Source organism: Lepidochelys kempii, chromosome 3 (assembly GCF_965140285.1).
Source record: "Lepidochelys kempii isolate rLepKem1 chromosome 3, rLepKem1.hap1, whole genome shotgun sequence".
NCBI classification, from domain to species: domain Eukaryota; kingdom Metazoa; phylum Chordata; order Testudines; family Cheloniidae; genus Lepidochelys; species Lepidochelys kempii.
Window position 1 is genome coordinate 51,560,131 of NC_136382.1, and position 17,093 is coordinate 51,577,223.

The 17,093-nt window shown below is 35.9% G+C and overlaps 1 protein-coding gene across 5 annotated transcripts in view; it reads left to right on the forward strand.

Annotated features, from left to right (window-relative positions):
- PHF3 (PHD finger protein 3) overlaps nt 1-17,093 on the forward strand; it is an 80,456-nt gene that overhangs the window by 17,870 nt on the left and 45,493 nt on the right. For 2 of the 5 annotated variants that reach the window (XM_073336349.2, XM_073336350.2), the window contains exons 2-4: nt 385-653; nt 9,897-10,058; nt 11,347-13,177. In XM_073336349.2, the coding sequence (XP_073192450.1) occupies nt 410-653; nt 9,897-10,058; nt 11,347-13,177 (2,237 nt within the window). In that variant the 5' untranslated portion in view covers nt 385-409. Of the gene's footprint in view, nt 1-384; nt 654-2,615; nt 2,705-9,156; nt 9,313-9,896; nt 10,059-11,346; nt 13,178-17,093 lie in introns of those variants that run through there. The other 3 variants (XM_073336353.2, XM_073336351.1, XM_073336352.2) reach the window with 3 other exon arrangements.

The window sequence follows — 17,093 nt, forward strand, 5'->3', positions numbered from 1 at the left end:
GAAGAGATGTTTCTTCAAGACAGTTGGCCCAGATTTGGTTGGTCTTGATTTTTTCCCTTATTTGATTGAGGTCCAGCTAGACTTTCTTAAAGAGAATGTTTCAATTCACTGTATGTGCATATAAATGCCAGTACTGTACTTCAGTGCTGATAGCCTACAATAACAACCTAGTCTGTATGTGCTGATGGAGGGGAAGAAAAAAGATAACTAAATTTTTAGGTTTCCAAGGAGTCCATTCTAAGCAATAAACAGAAATTTGTTACAATTCTAAAGTATCTTAAGCATTCTTTAGAAAACACAACCACCAAAACAGCTTATTGGTTTTTTAGGTTATTCACAATTTGTAGCTTATTTTCTTATGGTATTTTTCTTATCTTTCTATAGGGCTGAAAGACACACAGGAGTCTTCATGGATATAGTTGATACATTTAACCATTTAATTCCTACTGAACACTTAGATGATGCCCTATTTCTAGGATCCAACCTGGAGAATGAAGTCTGTGAGGATTTTAGTACAAGTCAGAATCTCTTAGAGGATTCGCTGAAGAACATGCTCAGCGATAAGGATCCTATGCTAGGATCTGCAAGTGCCCAGTTCTGTTTGCCTGTTTTGGATAGCAATGATCCCAATTTCCAGATGCCTTGTTCAACAGGTAAATCTTACAATTTTTTAAGACTACAATTTAAAATACTTAGTGCCATCCCTTTTTGCTAATGTAGAAAATGATGAGTTGAGGTTTTTCCCCTTCTATTTTATGATTTAGGCCCCAGGCATTAAAACACAGGCTGTTCTTTATTTCATATGAAGGCATCTGTAATACTTATCTAGGAAGACTTGTATTTTTTGGGGGGGGATGTCCAGTCTGGATCAGGGTTTTCTTAGGCTTGTCTTCAGTATGTGTAATTTTTTCCCCGACCAAAGTACTGATTAAGCTTTGCATAAGTACTATACCTAACCAGCAAAAGTAGCCAGCTGCCTTCAGAATTGCAACAATGCAGAGTTAGCAGTAGGAGTGCTTGAATGATGCAAACTGTTCCTGAGAGCTCTGAGATACTTTGATATTTCTAGGCTTTCTAGTACTCAGTTGATACCAGATCCCAAGGCATTCTGATTTGGTTGGTTTCAAACCAAACCATTGCCATCGCTAACAGTGTTCTTCGTAATAGAATATATTTAAATTTGAAACAGTTCATAGCAACGTTTAAGAGAGGAATACCATTGTTTAATGGTTATTGAAAGGTGTATTACAACGTTTTTGAAAGTTGTTAAAAGCCACTGGGCGAGTTTTTAATCTAATTTGCATTGATAGAATATTTACATTGAGTTCATTGTAAATCTGGCACACTAATTATGCATCCTTATGATTAAAAGTTCAAAGATTTCATGGTTGATTGGTGTAGTACAAATACTCTCAAGATGGATAACATTACTGAAATTTCAGTAGTGCTTTGCAGTGTTTCAGCTATAGATATGATTTCATTATATCAGCATTTTCAGATGTTCAAGTACTTTAATCATTTTTTTCCAAACCCTCCCCCCCCCCCAAAAAAAACAAACAACCCCCCCCCCCCAAAAACATAAAACCATTTCCTCATCACAGTGAGGAAGAAAATTATGTTACTGCAGGACCTAGAATAGACTCTCATCTTAACTTAATTTTCTGTTTTATAGCTCCAGCTAACAGATCAAGGGAAGTAACAACAAGGGCATTTCTAGAAATGAACAGTAAAGCAAAAACTAAATATTTTGACCTTTACTGCATCTTCATGATGATTAAAGACAGCCTTAGATAATATCTTCCCTCACATCCTTCTTTTTTCTCCAATCCCCCATAGTCCCTCAACCTACAAAGCTAGTGCCCCCCCCCAAAAAAAATCCTTGCTGTTTTTCACATTAGACATATGAAATCCTCACTATCCTCCCTTTTTGCTCATGGACTTTGACAAAATTTGGATTATGTGAATAGTGACGATGCACAAGTCTGTTATCTGAGTTACTGCTCCATTTCCTCCAGATATTGCTGCGGATGCTGAATCTTATCCTAAGATATGTCAATATTGCACATCTTCTTGGGTACACATGTTCTACATATAAATATGCATAACCATGTGTATATACGTGTATACACTGTTTATACCTATCTTGTAAAGAGTTGAAGAAACAGAAATGAAACATAGTCATAGAAAGATTAGAAATATGGCCAGACTTCATCAAAACTTCAGTATTCAAAATTCATTTCAGGATGGAGGGATGGGGGCTTCAATTCTTCTAATCAAAGTAGTAGTCCCCTCCTCTCTTCCGCCGCGCCACCCTCCCCCCCAGCCCCTACGCACAAAGTTTTCTTATGCTCATGTTTCCATGTACTCCATAGCAAGCTGAACCTAAATTCTGCAGTAACATTCCTGGATTCTGTGGCACTGTAGTGGAAATTCTTTGACATCTGTTTTTAGATTTATAAGTGGAGTTTTTAACGAATGAAATATGAAAATGAATACTACAATAAGGACAGAAGATCTTATTTATATTAAAATCAATTTATTTTGTGCTGTTCCTACACTTGTACTTCTCAGCATTTCAAATATTTTTGTTTTAACAACTTGTAGAAATTGTCAGGACAAAGCTGGAGGATTTGGCAGCTGCATGGAGAGGAGTTGGGGCTTTTGGCACAGTAGTTGGATGTTTTTGCTAAAATGATCAGCTATGGTAATTAACAATACTGATATTTAAACTGTCATATTTAAGTTTCAAACTTACCATCCCACTGAAAAAAAGACTTAATTCACCCTTTTGACAGCTATTGTTTCATGCTGTGGGCAGACTTGAATTGCATTGGTTTATACTCTGTTCACATTTTCATGGTTTTCTTTCTTTCAAATTTCTTTCTTTCTTTCAAAGGCTAGAAACATACTGTTTAAAAAAGAATAAATTAAACCTTAAATTTTGGGGTGCAGTTCTGTCATGCGGTGAGGAGTCAATGGGATAATGATATGCATCTGGTCTTGCTTTTCGTTCATCGGTCTCAAGGAAGGCTTACCATATTCTAAAGGTGATCTTGCACCAGCAGTTTCTATGCGTTGCAGTTGGGAACAACCATTATCATTTCCAAGCATTGTTTTTCTACCAGTCCCCATTCAATGAGTGTTCATGTAGCTGATGGCAGATTTGGTAGTCTGTGTGAGAGGCTATGCAGCTGTACTGTAACCTGGACTAGCTATTGGAGAAAGTAAAATCAGGCAAGTTGACAGGTTTCAATGTGCTCTACACTATCAATCTCCTGGGGAACACTTTGAGTGCATAGTGGACCATCAGAAGAGTTCCCTTATCACATCTCAGAAACACTTGCATCTGGGAGTTCTATTCAAAATTAACATGGTCTCGTAATAGTGCCTGAGGAGAAATTAAAACAAAATTTAGGCCTTTTATTGAACAATTCCTCACACCCCTTTAGGTATCGGCACACCAGTGTCTTCTGCTGCTCATTGTGATGGTGGTTTGTGTAGAACAATCTCTATGCTCCACTTCTGCCTCTTTCAGAACTTTCTGATCAGGCTTTGAAACTACCAGATACAGGATATTGGATCATATGTTGAGAATTCCTCTGAACTTCAGAGGTCCATTAGAAATGATTACTTCATCATCTCTTGAAGAGAAAACTTATTATAGATATTCCAGCAATTTCTAACATTATTGAGAGATTCCAGTCTGAACTCCCATCCCATAGCTCAGTCTCCTTTGTAGTCATTCAAATGGAGAGTGACCAGTGCACAATGGCTTTTCTCAACCATCAAGACAGGAAAAAAGTGAAAGCCAAAACAGAGGCTAGAAAGATTTTCTACATTTGGGTCTGCGCCATATTGCCATATACACCTGCTGTAAGACCAACAGTCTTGCTGATTGGCTCAGCTACTATAAACTGGATGAGGGAAAATGAGAGCTAACCAAGCATGTTTTCTGAGCAGATTGTATTGAGATGGTTCCTTCCATACGTATGCCACTTCATAACTCAGTCTAACAGGAAGATAATTAAATTCTCCTTCTCGTATTGACAACCATAGGCATGAAGAAGACATCCTATTATTCTTTTGATTGCGTCTCCATTAATATTACCAACTCTTCTCTTTACATCCAGTATAGCCAGAAACATCAGCGCTAACTTCAGTAATCCTGATCCAACTTTACTAAGCCAGTGCCCAAGCACATATCAGTATGTCTACCATGGATACTTCCAGTCTCTCAGGACCTCATTCACCAGAGCTCCTTGACTCACCCACATCTTAAGTGTCTAATGCTTACTTCGTGGAACCTGAATGATCATGCTTCTTAAAACATAGTTACTCTTGAGCAGGTTGATTCCCTCCTGAAATTCAGAAAAACCTCCTCCCAAGCAAGATTTTAGGAACATGTGGAGGACCTGGTATTTATGGTACATGAAGAGGAAGACGAGAGAGAGAAACTACAAAAGATATTCAAGACGACTTCTTAGATGATTTTTTTTTCATAAGGTCACTACTTGGAAAGTGAGAGAGTCTGTACTGAGTGCAGTACATCCAGCCCCTTCCCATTCTATCCAGCTGTTTCATTCTCAATTCTAAAAGGAGGATCACTTGAAAGACTATTGAGTATAATGGAAACATAATCGAGTATTGGCCCTTACTAAATCTTGTTTTAAACCACTGGATGAAATGTATTTATGGTTTCTGACTAAAGTTTGCCTTTCCTATAAGCAACACATTGGCTAGATATTTTAGCGCTATTTGGCTGTTGCCATTAAAAGCAACCTTACTTTCATGTCCCACCACAATACGGTGGTTCTGAGACTAGTTTAGTTCTTTAGAGAAATTGAGTCCGCCAGTTAACCAATCAGTTTTCTTTCCCTAAATTTTCTCATGTCTTGGCAAAACAAAAATGCTTTCCATGTTGTCAAAAATTTGGTTTGCAACAAGTAAATGATGGAGGAAATGTCTGCTCTATTGATTTTGATTTATGTTACGTCTGGGACATAGAGGATTTTGATGCTTTGCTGCACGCGTTTCTATCTCTAGTTGACCATTGACCTATTTTCCAACTTTAATTGAACCTCCTTTTGAAGGTTTAGATGCTCTTTTTTTTTTTTTTTGGAGTACAACTTGGTGGGTGGAGAAACACGAAACAGAAATTTCAGGGCAGTTCCTTTGATGTGTGTATCATACATTCATGAAGCACTACAAAATTGACATTCTTCATTTGTTGTTGCCTTGGCATATAGTCTTTTGTTCTTCCTGTGGTTCTCTCATTTGAAGGCCTTCTGTTTTAAGAATAAAATATACAGTAATACATTCAGTTTCTTTGTACCATTTGGCTTAATAGTTCTACTTCTGACATTTTTTAACTTTTTTACTTGAAATTGTTGGAGGATGTTCTTTATTGTTTGCTACTTCCAAACTTGACAGAACAGCAGATTACCATGACTGACAATTGTGAAGTCAGTTTCCATATTGTAGAACTGCCTTTTCTAAATGGGAATTCAGTGCTCCATCAAGTCCCATACTGGATTATTACTTTGGCTACTTCTGAATGTCTGGCTGTACAGTGATGGTAATTTGATCCTTCTCTTCAGATTTTCTGGTCTGAGAGCGTAAGGAGATGGCAAATCTTTCATTTAATACTTTTTTGGGGTGAAGGAGAGGAACAAGTGTCCAACCCGATGTTTTGAGATCTAAATGGTTTGTTTCTTTTTTAGTTTTTTTTTCCTTCCTCAGTTTTGGCAATATTGACTGGGGGATATTGTTAGCACTGTTCATTGAGTGTGTCTACAGTGTATCGACAGGCAGATCCTCTTTGATCTAAATGAATATACTTTTAAACAGTGGAGGATAAATTAATAAAATATATGGAATTTGGATTGTTGGTGTAAATTATATAAGTAGTGACTTAATTTGAAGAACTGTGGAAAACTGATTTTTTTTCTCTATCAATTAAAGAATAATCTTAATTCAGATCCTTGCATCTTGGTATTGCAGGAAACCATTCTAAGAAATGGAACACTAGTGTGGGAAGATCCACTTTCATTTGCATAACTTCAAGTTAATGAAAGCTTTATTCACTTGAATATGGATGGTTCCCTGATTTACACATCTTTCATCTAACTCTAAGGCTTGCACATGGTACAGTCGTAGCTGCTTTCCCTATTAGATCCCCCACCTTCCATGTTGATGGCCTATTGCATCAAATCACAGTATACAACATGGTAGAAATGTTAAAATGTGCAGCTGCTTGTGCAGCATTTATAGCATATGTTGAAGTTAAACTTGGAGCCACTCAGGTATGTTTTTCCTCCTGCTGTTACCATGAGTTAAGAGATGGAGGCAGCAGACAAGAACAGTATAAAGCAGCAATAATGGTGTTTTGTTCCTAATAATCAGCCAACTCCTCCCTCTCCCCCAACAAAAAAATCAAACTGAGATAAGAAAAAGTCAAATGTGCTATGGAGAGCTGCAGCCTTAGGAAAACTGGCTTGGAACTACAGTTTGGAATTACCTTGTCTCATGTGTCAAAAGGTAAACCATATCCACTTAGTCAAGGGTATGTCTTCACTCTTGGTGGGCAGTGATCGATCCAGCGGGGATCGATTTATCGCATCTAGTCTAGACACAATAAATCAACCCCCGAGCGCTCTCCCGTCGACTCCTGTACTTCAGCGCTGCGAGAGGCACAGGCAGAGTTGACGGGGGAGCGGCAGCAGTCGACTCACCGTGGTGAAGACACCACGGTAATTCGATCAAAGTACATTGAGTTCAGCTACATTATTCACGTAGCTGAAGTTGCATAACTTAGATCCATTCTCCTGCCCCTTCTCCCCCCCACAGTGTAGACCAGGGCTAAGTAATTTTTTGTATATAATGGACTATGGAGGAGAGAATTATTTTACTGAAAATATAAATCAGTGAAAATATGTACATTTTATAGTTGAATTCAGAGTTTTGAATGTAATTCCGTCCCCCAGGATACTGTGGAAGTCTTGGTTTTTGAAATATTCCATTAATTAATAATAGCTGTAATTTTTTACTTTTGTAGAAATTGATTTTTTTAAAAAGTTGTAAGTAAAAATAAATAGTTACATCTGTATGATGCAAATAACCACTAATATGAGACATTAATACACTACTGTTATAATTTTAAAAATTCTTAAAATACTTTGGATTACTGAGATTTAAAACATTAAATTTATTGCCAGTATTACATCTTTCTGTATGTTCTATTTTACATCTTACTCAGATTTTTTTCCCCTTGTCTTTCCTTTTTGTTCAAATTACCCATGCCTGTATAACCCACTTATCTTTAGTGTTATATTCTCTTCAGTGATTTTCACTTTCTTCCTTTTGCTTGCTTATTTTCTGTTGTTAATCTCTCTATCTTTAGTTCTTCTCTTGCCTTGCTTAGTATCATTTTGTGTCTGTACTGTAGCCTTTTCTTTCTTTGTATATTTCCAAAGTTTATTTCTGTTACTTGTTGCTATCTTTGCCCTTTTCTCAGGTCTGTCTTTCCTTCCTTCCTTCCTTCCTTCCTTCCTGTATGCATTTCTACTCTTCCACTTTTTCTCATCACTTTCCCAGCAGGAGTCTGTTGAATGCTCCTCATCAAGTCTCAGACAGTTAAAATAGTTGCATTGCAGCTCAAGTGGCTTTTGAAATTAACAAGGTTCTATGGTGCTGATTCCCCTATAAGATGGAAATTGCAGCACAGAGTCTGTGTTAAGAGGTTTTAGTTCTTATGCTACAATTGGGGATCTCTACTATCTCTCAGCAGCAGCTGAAAATTTCCCCTTGCCTGTATTCAGAGTAGCAGCCGTGTTAGTCTGTATCCGCAAAAAGAAAAGGAGTACTTATGGCACCTTAGAGATTAACAAATTTATTTGAGCATAAGCTTTTGTGACCTACAGCTCACTTCATCAGATGCATGTAGTAATAAGAAGGGCATTAAGTCTGTGAAAATGATGCATCCTGAGCACAAGTATCAGGAAACCTGGGATCTTAATGCAAGCTCTGAGAAGCACTCCAAAAGTATGTTTCAGAAGTTATTTGACTAAGCAGTTCTCATTCATCGTCTCATCTGGGGAAGGAAATGTAATTCCACGTGGGGGGGAGAGAGAATACTTTACATATAAGATTAATATGAAAGTGATTAGGTACGTTATTATAAACCAAGTGCAGAAGTATTTGAATAACATTCATTAAAATGAGCAGGATGTGACTACCATTATCAGTCTTGTGGCATACATAAGCGTATAAAAAAGCTTGACTGAACAGAGTCAAAATATTGTTGGTTCTGTGAATTTATAGTTGAAAGCTGACACTGATTTGCACAAAGACCTGTCTTCCAGCAATCTTAGGCATACAATGCAATGTCAAAAGATTGTCAAAATACAAACTGAATAAAACCCAATAGAAGTAAATTACTGTTGGTTCTAGTAACTATTAATGCTAGATTCCTGCTTGATTATCCATTGTCTAGAATTAAGTTCCAATAGCAAATTCAAGTGTAAATCTTCTCAAGAGTCACATTTATTCTTTGCACTGTACCAGGGTTAATCTGTGTAATCAGGCTGTATAAAAACTGTCAGATATTTAGCTAAAACATTCATTTTTCTCCCTTCATGGTCGAAAAGTCGAGGGTGGGGAACCTCCTGCTGTTAAAGCTTGTTTATTGACCATTGTTTGGTTAGCTGTATCAGTATCTTGCAGTTTATCCCTTTTACATTTGGAGTATCTTAAGAGAATACTCAACACTGAACAACTTTCGCAGACTTCATTAACAATGTTTTTCTTGAGAATATTGCAAAAACATAGAGTTGAAAAAAGACAGTTGATACTTTTTGATGGGACAGTCTAAAAATTTTAATGGTTGTTTAAGTCCCTGTAACAACTGCTTTCTCTGATTTTCAAGACAAATATATTGTGTTACGTCACAGTTTCAAATAACCATTTTTAACCATTTAGCAGAATTTTTTTAAGATCCTATTTGTCATATAAATTAGTTTGCCTTGAAATACTTCTCGATAGCTTTCTACTGTTCAGGCAGTTGTATCAGTTGTCTGGAGTCTGTGCTGTATTTGTCAAACCCTACTACTTGTTCTGCAAAATCACTTGGATTGATCTCACAGATTTCGCATCCCACAGGGACCAGGATTCATTAATCACACATAGGATCTTGGGATAGGAGAGGCTACCATTGCAGAACCATACTTAGAGAAAGTGAGGAGAGTGGCTGGTACAGTGGCTTGACTGCCTCTTAGGAAACCTATATTCAGAAGCAACCTCTGGGATCCTTCTCAGGTTAGTGGAGGCTAGGAATGTGACAGACTATGTTCTCAGTCTCTGGCTGGAAGACTAGTGCATGCTGTGCTCAGTGCTCTTCCTAGTGGCATTAGCGACTCTCAGATGGGGATACATGTGATTGGGAATTTAAAATTTAAAAACTGTCCCCTAGAACAACAATGTGGCTTAAACTTTCTGCATTTTTGGATCAGCTCTTTCTACTGTTCTCCTTTTTTTCACTTAGGTGGGAATGGACAGCAAGGGACAGCTGATTCTGTAAGGGTTGGGTACCTTCCCATTTTTTGTTTTTAAATAAAATAAAATAAATGAGTCCTCTGAAAGTGGCATGACTCTTTGACAAGGACCTCCTCAGAAATTATAAGCTTTGGGTTATAGCTTTTTCTACACTGAAACTGCCTCATATGAGAATTTTCTATCTCGCGTTCTCATTTTTCAGTTTTGTTCGTTCTCACATGCCCTCCCCCCCCCCCCTTTTTTTTTTTAAATCTGGCCTTCTGCCTTTTCTGGCCCCCACCCTTCCCAACCTCTTATAACTAGATACTTTTAAGTTTTAGGCTCTTTTTTGTTTTTATTTTTTTCAGTTATTGGTCTTGATGATATTATGGATGAAGAAGGAGTTAAAGAAAGTGGTAACGATACCATTGATGAAGATGACGTAATTTTACCCAACAGGAATTTAAGGGACCAATTGGATGACACTTCAGTCAAGTCACCAAGAAAATCACCACGTTTAATGGCACAAGGTGATCATTCAAATAATGCAAAGATTTGCATATCTGGGGACATTTGGAGGTTTTACAACTTTTTTTCTCTATTTTAAACTTTAGGTCAATGTTGTTAATCACTTGGTTATATGAAGTATAATATAAATATTTTGAAATTATTTTTCATGAGAGCTGTTTAACATCATTAATGTTGTAAACATGTAATGATTTTGGAAAAATGGACCTATTGCTAAAGGTTCCAAGTAACTCCGTTTTGGGGCATAATTTTAGTAAAGGAGGTGGTGGTGCCATTAATCTGACTCACATAAAGAGGTCAGAAAGATGTGACCTATGGCCCAGGTAAAGAGGTAAGATACTAATTAGTGGAGCCATTTTATATACTCAAACAGCAATGAAGTAAACCACTGACTTCAAAATTGGAATTTTTTAGGCATTCTGACCAATATCGTACTCTGTGTGTGTGTATAGTGCAGTATTCTGTTAAAACTTAGAATTTTTGGAAGTACATTATTTCATGTAAGTATTATCTGTGGGAGGGTGATGGAGATAAGAAAATACATCAGAGTTGAAGCACTATAGATTGAGCTGCATTTTAAAACTACTTATGAGATTTGGAAATGCCTGATTTATAATATACACAAAGTAATTTTCACAATTTTCTTTAAATATAAAAATTTGATTTGAAATTCAGTAAGTTCTTATTTTCAATGTTTTGGCTGTTTGCTTTTGTAGATTTTAAGTAAGGTTGATATCTTAATAATAGTTTGATCTTGTATAAAAGTCATTCATCCAAAGATCTCAACATGCTTTACAGATGATTAACTTCTACAGTATAAGAGTTCATATCACATATGAACTTTAATGGATGTCAGATGATTATTTTAAGAATCCCAAAGTTATATGTAAGCTTAACTACTGTGTTTTTGTTTTAGTGATGAGGTTCCAAGTCTTTATTTGTATGATACTTACTTCATACAGAAGTTAAAAGGACAATTAAATACTCTTCCTATTTCAGTGATAGTATGACCTTTCTGATTTAAGAAATTTTGGTTTCTCGCTTGCTATCCAGAATTTACGTGGCCATTTACATTTGTCCAAACAGTGTCAATGTCAAATTGAAATATCAATCTTTTGTATTCGTTTTAAATTTTAATAATGTTTCTTGAACTCAATAAAAAATTAATGATCTAACATTTTGTAAGTTAAATCTTGTTGATTCGTAAATTTATTTTCACTGTAGTCTAATCTTATGTTTGCCAGGAAAAGAATGAAATATACCTAAGAGATTCTCTTTTCTCTTTAATAGAACCAGTACGAAGTTTGCGGCAAAGTACTATAGCCAAGCGTTCAAACATTGCACCTCTTGCTAATACCAAGAAAGCAGCTGTAAAATCTGGATGTGCCCAAAAGGGAGGACCAAAACCGCAAGACAAGGGTCAAACTAAACAGGAAGAAGTTAGTACACCAGTGAAACTAGAACATCTTAAAGAAGTTAGGCGTAGTAGTAGACTGTCTGGTCAGACAGAGGAAACAGAAGAAGCATCATCACCTTCTCCAAGTAGTTCAAAACAGTCTGCTTGTCATGAAAAGAATGATGAAGTAAAATCTGAAACTTTCAAGCAAGGAAAATTGGATGAAACATTCAGTGAATTAAGAGGAGGTTCTCTTTTAACAAACACTTGTTCTTCTACTGAAGAAGCAGAAAGCAAAACAGAGACTGTTATGAAAAGTGGGCTGGGTTTTATAACCTCTGCAAATAATGAAGCTAATAAAGTAAATATTGATATATTTAAAAATAAAGTGGATGAAACTATGGTTGGTGAAATAGGTTCTGATGCATCTTCGGAAGAAAAGATTGAGTACAAAATCAAGGAAACAGAGGAGAAACCTAAAGAAAATGACCAAAGCAAGATAAGTGGAATGACTACCATTTCATCTGTTACAACAGTTTGTATGAATTCTAGTGACATCCATGAGACCCCTTCAGTTCTATCCAGATCTGTAGAAGAGAAGACAAAATGTAGGTTAGATCCACCGAGTACTGTGGAATCTGCTGGTAAAAATGTTATGTCATTAAAAGACTGTAAAACAGAGCCTTTAGATGACTCTAAAGAGGCGGATAAAAATGTTAATCCTAGCAAACACTTGGACAGTACAGAATTTCATAAAACAGCCTTGAAAAGTACTATTTCTGCTGAAGCAGGAAGTAATATTTTAGAAAGCAGTATTATTCATGATTGTCCAAGCCAAAATGTACAGCAGCAGGACAGCTATACTAAAATGGAAGGCTGTGAGGCAACAAAGCTTCAGGATGATAGTAGCATTTCAACAAAAAGTCCCAAAACTGTGAAGTCCAAACACATTAAATCTATGATACAGATTAAACAAAATTTGACTGCAGGTGCAGGACGAAAATTACTCACAACTAAACAGCAAATAAGCCATTCAAAAAAAAGAGTTGGTGTTTGTGTTTCAAGTTTTCACAGTGCATCTTCAATAAGTCTGAAAAGGAGTGCAGATGAGCAAGAGAGGTGGCAACATTTTCACAAAACAGTTAAAGTTAGAAAAAAACAAACTGATAAAGATGTGAAAGCACAGAGCTTTGATATGGGGGTCACAGTGAAGAAGCAGACCCATACGTTGGTGAAAAAAGTATCACGTGTCCAAACACCTATGCAGATGCAAAAGACATCAGTTCAGAATGTGAGTGACAAGTCTCTTAATCACCAGGGTTGTTCAAAAGAAATCCACCATCCTGTCTCAGCGTCTGTGCATTCACCATCTGGTCATTTGCTGCATCAAAATCAGAAACAAACACAGAAACATCAACTTGCAATTGCACTTAAAACAAATAGTTATGTAAAAGAAGAGAGAGAGACAAAAGATCCCACAGGTTTAGAACATTTGAAGGAGGATGAAAAAGAAAAACTTAAATTGAAAAAGATTGAGAAGAATCTTCAACCTCGCCAGAGAAGAAGCAGTAAAAGCCTTTCATTTGATGAACCTCCATTGTTCATTCCAGATAACATTTCTACTGTAAAACGTGAAGGCTCAGAACATACCTCTCCAAGTGAAAGCAAATATGTATGGGTTCCCACCAAGCAGTGCGGTTTTTGCAGAAAGCCGCATGGCAACAGGTGTGTGTGGTTTGCGATGCACAGTGTTTTTGTTGGTTTCAAAAGATGAAAGTGCTCTTTTACATTCAGGTTTCTGCTACTGTTCATGTAGTTCATCTTTGTCACATCAAAAAAAAAAATAGGCACAACCTTTCTAATGAAAATCTGTATCAGTCATACTATGAATTTCCTACCTGTGTACCGCCGCACCCTTTCACTCCAACTTTTAAAAAAAGCTAAATAGCACAGTAAAGGCTGTCTTGGTCAAAAGGAAATATTACTAGAAGAAATCCTTTTTTATTTTATGAATGCTCTACTTTAGCAGGATATGTAATTCTGCTAAACTATGTTAGATAGGATAGAGACATCTTGAAACTCACCATCTTGGAAAACATCAAACTAAGGCTTAAGTGTTTCAGATTGATTTGTAATAGTTATTTTGCCTGAAAACTGGTAAAAGTGAATGTTACAGTACAAGTTTAAAGGGTTGTCAAATAACTTAAAAGTCAAATAATAGTTTGAAAGTGTTTTATTGTTATAATTAACTCTGTTTACTATGCCTAAAAGATTAGGGAGAATATTTTTTCTCCTTTTAGTTTACTTGTGTATTAGTCAATATAATTTTCTGTGAGTCTTTCATACAATAGTGAGAGAGGAAAATATTTAAAAAAACGAAAAAGCCACAATTTTTTTTATGGGACTTGCATGCATGCATGAAATTGTATTTAGCTCACTTAAAAAAAATGGATGACATCTGATGCTAAGTGTCGTCCTTTCACTGAATAAAATGTTAATTTTCAGCATGTTGTGGATGGAGTGAAACAAGGCATTATGTTCTAATGAGGCAGAAGTATTAGCTCAATAATATGAGTCCTTTTGTCTCACTTTTTACTTTTTTTGCCACAATTATATTTGTGAAGAATTGTTTCTGACTTTAAAAGTAGTTTTGCCTATCTACCTTTTGAACTAGATGGAGCATGAAATGCTTTCACTACCAATCAGATGAGTGTCTAATTAGTCCTTATCTGTTCACTTTATAGAAATTCCTATTATTCTACGAATACTGTAGAACTCCATTTTTCTGACTGAAACAAAGAACATGTAATTTTGTTGATTAAAATTTATATCATATTTAGGCATTCGAAGGTCCATACTATATATAGATTCAGCATTTGCATCCAAGAAGTGTCCTTTATGTTCCAGAATTTCATGATTACTTGTCACAACATTCATGAAGTAAATGTGTATTTTAATATTTACAGTGCAGCTAGAGTAATCCTGTAAAATAGTAATTCATGTGAAGAAGATGCAGCATATAGAAAACTAAATAATACTGTAAGAATTTTAAGATTATTTTGGAATACTTGATTGAAAGGATACAGTCACGCATTAATGTATTTTTTTAAAAAAACTTGTTCCAATTAATGTAGACTAAACATTTTTGTTTGGATAATCTGGACTTTTTTGCCATTTATGCTTTTTGTGTTTATCTTTATCATTTCACTCAGCTTGGACAACAAATATAGATTTTATTCAGTTTCACTTTTGCTTTATTATCAGGTTCTTATTCACTAGCACATGGTGCAAGTGTTTGGATTGCAAAAAATTCAGTGGAATGTTTAAACTTAATCAAATTGCTTTAAATACATAAATTGAAATGTTTCTGTAAAACATTTTTAATGCAAAATGTAAATTTTTGGCCTAAATTATTTTGACCGCTTCCCTTCAATTGATGCTGAATTGAAACATTTCTATGTTTCTTGTCTTTTTCGTGGATGTTTAAATTTTTTCTTCCTGTTCTGAATGTCTAGTTAGTAAGAGACCTTCAAAACGCTTAGTTTTAAAATTAAGATGGTGAAATTCAGTTGTGGCTAGAGAATCTGATCACTAATGGGGAGTGTGGGGGCTGGCAGCTAAAGTGGAATGAATTTGTTGCATTTCTACTTTTACTCAGATCTTTCAGTTTAAAATCAAAGTTAACAATGTTTAAAACTTAACTAGGAATAGGATGTCGTGGGGAATTGTAATGGGATAGGAAACATTTAATCTCTTTAGACGGTGTGTTTGTACATTGTGTAGTGCAATGGGGAGCCATTTTTATTTGGAGGTCTCTAGGTGCTACATCATACAAATAATATATTCTCTAGTTCAATCACCAAACAGGTTGGCAGCACACAGAAGTTGTCACCATCTGATAGTTGTTCAGTGTCATGAGTTTTGTGGTGTCAGTCCATTTCTTTTGGACAGATTTCTGTATCTCTGAACTACTACTACAGTTGGCAGAAATTGACACATTCAACAGTATTAGCAGAAAGGTTCAGGATCAAATGGGCTTTGAATTGCACCACTTTCTCCATCTCAAAGATGGTATATACAGAACAGATTGATGCACATTGGTGAATAGAAGGAAGCTTCCATTGTTGTTGCCCATGTTTGGTTTTTACACACACACACATGCGCGCGCTATAAGTCTCTCACTTTCAGTTGTTTTTACAAACTGAAAAACAAAACAGAGCTTTTACGTTTTTGTTTTTTGAATTACTTTTTACTTCATTTTGGACTTGTATGTTTAACATATATCCTTAAAGTTTTCATCTCAAAAACTAGGCTGAGCATAGAATAGAAGAGGAAGCAAAACTCCTCTATAATATCTTCCCAAGCAGGGACAAGTGCGTTACATTATTTGTGCGTGTTACTGCAGCAATAATTAAACCTGTTTTTAAAAGGGAGAGCAGCTTAAAAACTGTACCTCTCTGAAATGTTTTTACTGAATATTGTTAAAAGTATAACACACACAAGTACTAAAACAGAGAGAGCTCCAAACAATTGTTTACTTTGCATTTAACGACATTTGTTTATTCAGTTTCTCCATTTCCCCTGTATAAAGCAGCTAGTTTAACCAGTTTTCCCTCTTGGTTGTATGACTCATCGCACAGGAAAAGGGAGAAATGAAAAAACACTTCGAGTTGGGAACTTAAGTCATTTTTTTAAACTGACTAGATTTTAAGTTCATGGTGTTGCTTATTACAATTATCTAAACATTGTTAGATGTTGTGTGTCAATGCTATGTTGTAGATGGTATGAAAAACAAGAAATGGAACTGAAGTGGAGTCCCAAATTAGGGAAATGTGTGCCAAGAGCTTTCTAATTTATGGCTAGCAAATTTGGTTTCATGTAAATGAAATACAACTTGAATTAAGGTTGGAAAAAAAATTCATTTTAACATACTGTGCAAACTCAAATTGCCCCCCACCCTTACAATAAATGCAAAACCAAGGTTTCAGTATTTAATCAGTTAAGTCAAAAAATGCCAGATGTTGAGGTTTCTCCATCAGTGTTAACTTGGGAATCTCTTTCATGTACAAGGATCACATTTTGAGGTATTGTAATAAAGGCTCTCACAATCATATGCTAAGCTGGATATGTCTGGTCAAATACAGTAGATCCTCAGAGTTACGGATACCTCAGGAATGGAGGCTGTTTCGAACTCTGAAATGATAGTAACTTTGAACAAAACATGATGGTTCTTTCACAAGTTTATAACTGAACATTGGCTTAATACAGCTTTGCAACTTTACTATGCAGAAGGAAAATGCTGCTTTTAACCAACTTAAACAAGCACAGAAACAGTTTCCTTACCTTGTGAAAACTATTTTTAAATTTTCCCTTTATTTTTTTAGTAATTTTCATTTAACACTGTACTGTATTTGCTTTTTTTGGTCTCTGCTGCCTCCTGATTGCATGCTTCCGATTCCAAATGACGTGTGGTTGACCGGTTAGTTCGTAACTCTGGTGTTCGTAACTCTGAGGTTCTACTGTAACAGTAATAAACTAGTTAACATTGTCCATCTTCACGGTCAGTACCATATTGAGATTATTGGACAGTTCATCTTTTAGGAACAGATGCTGTCATTCTGCTACCACGTGCAAATCTAAA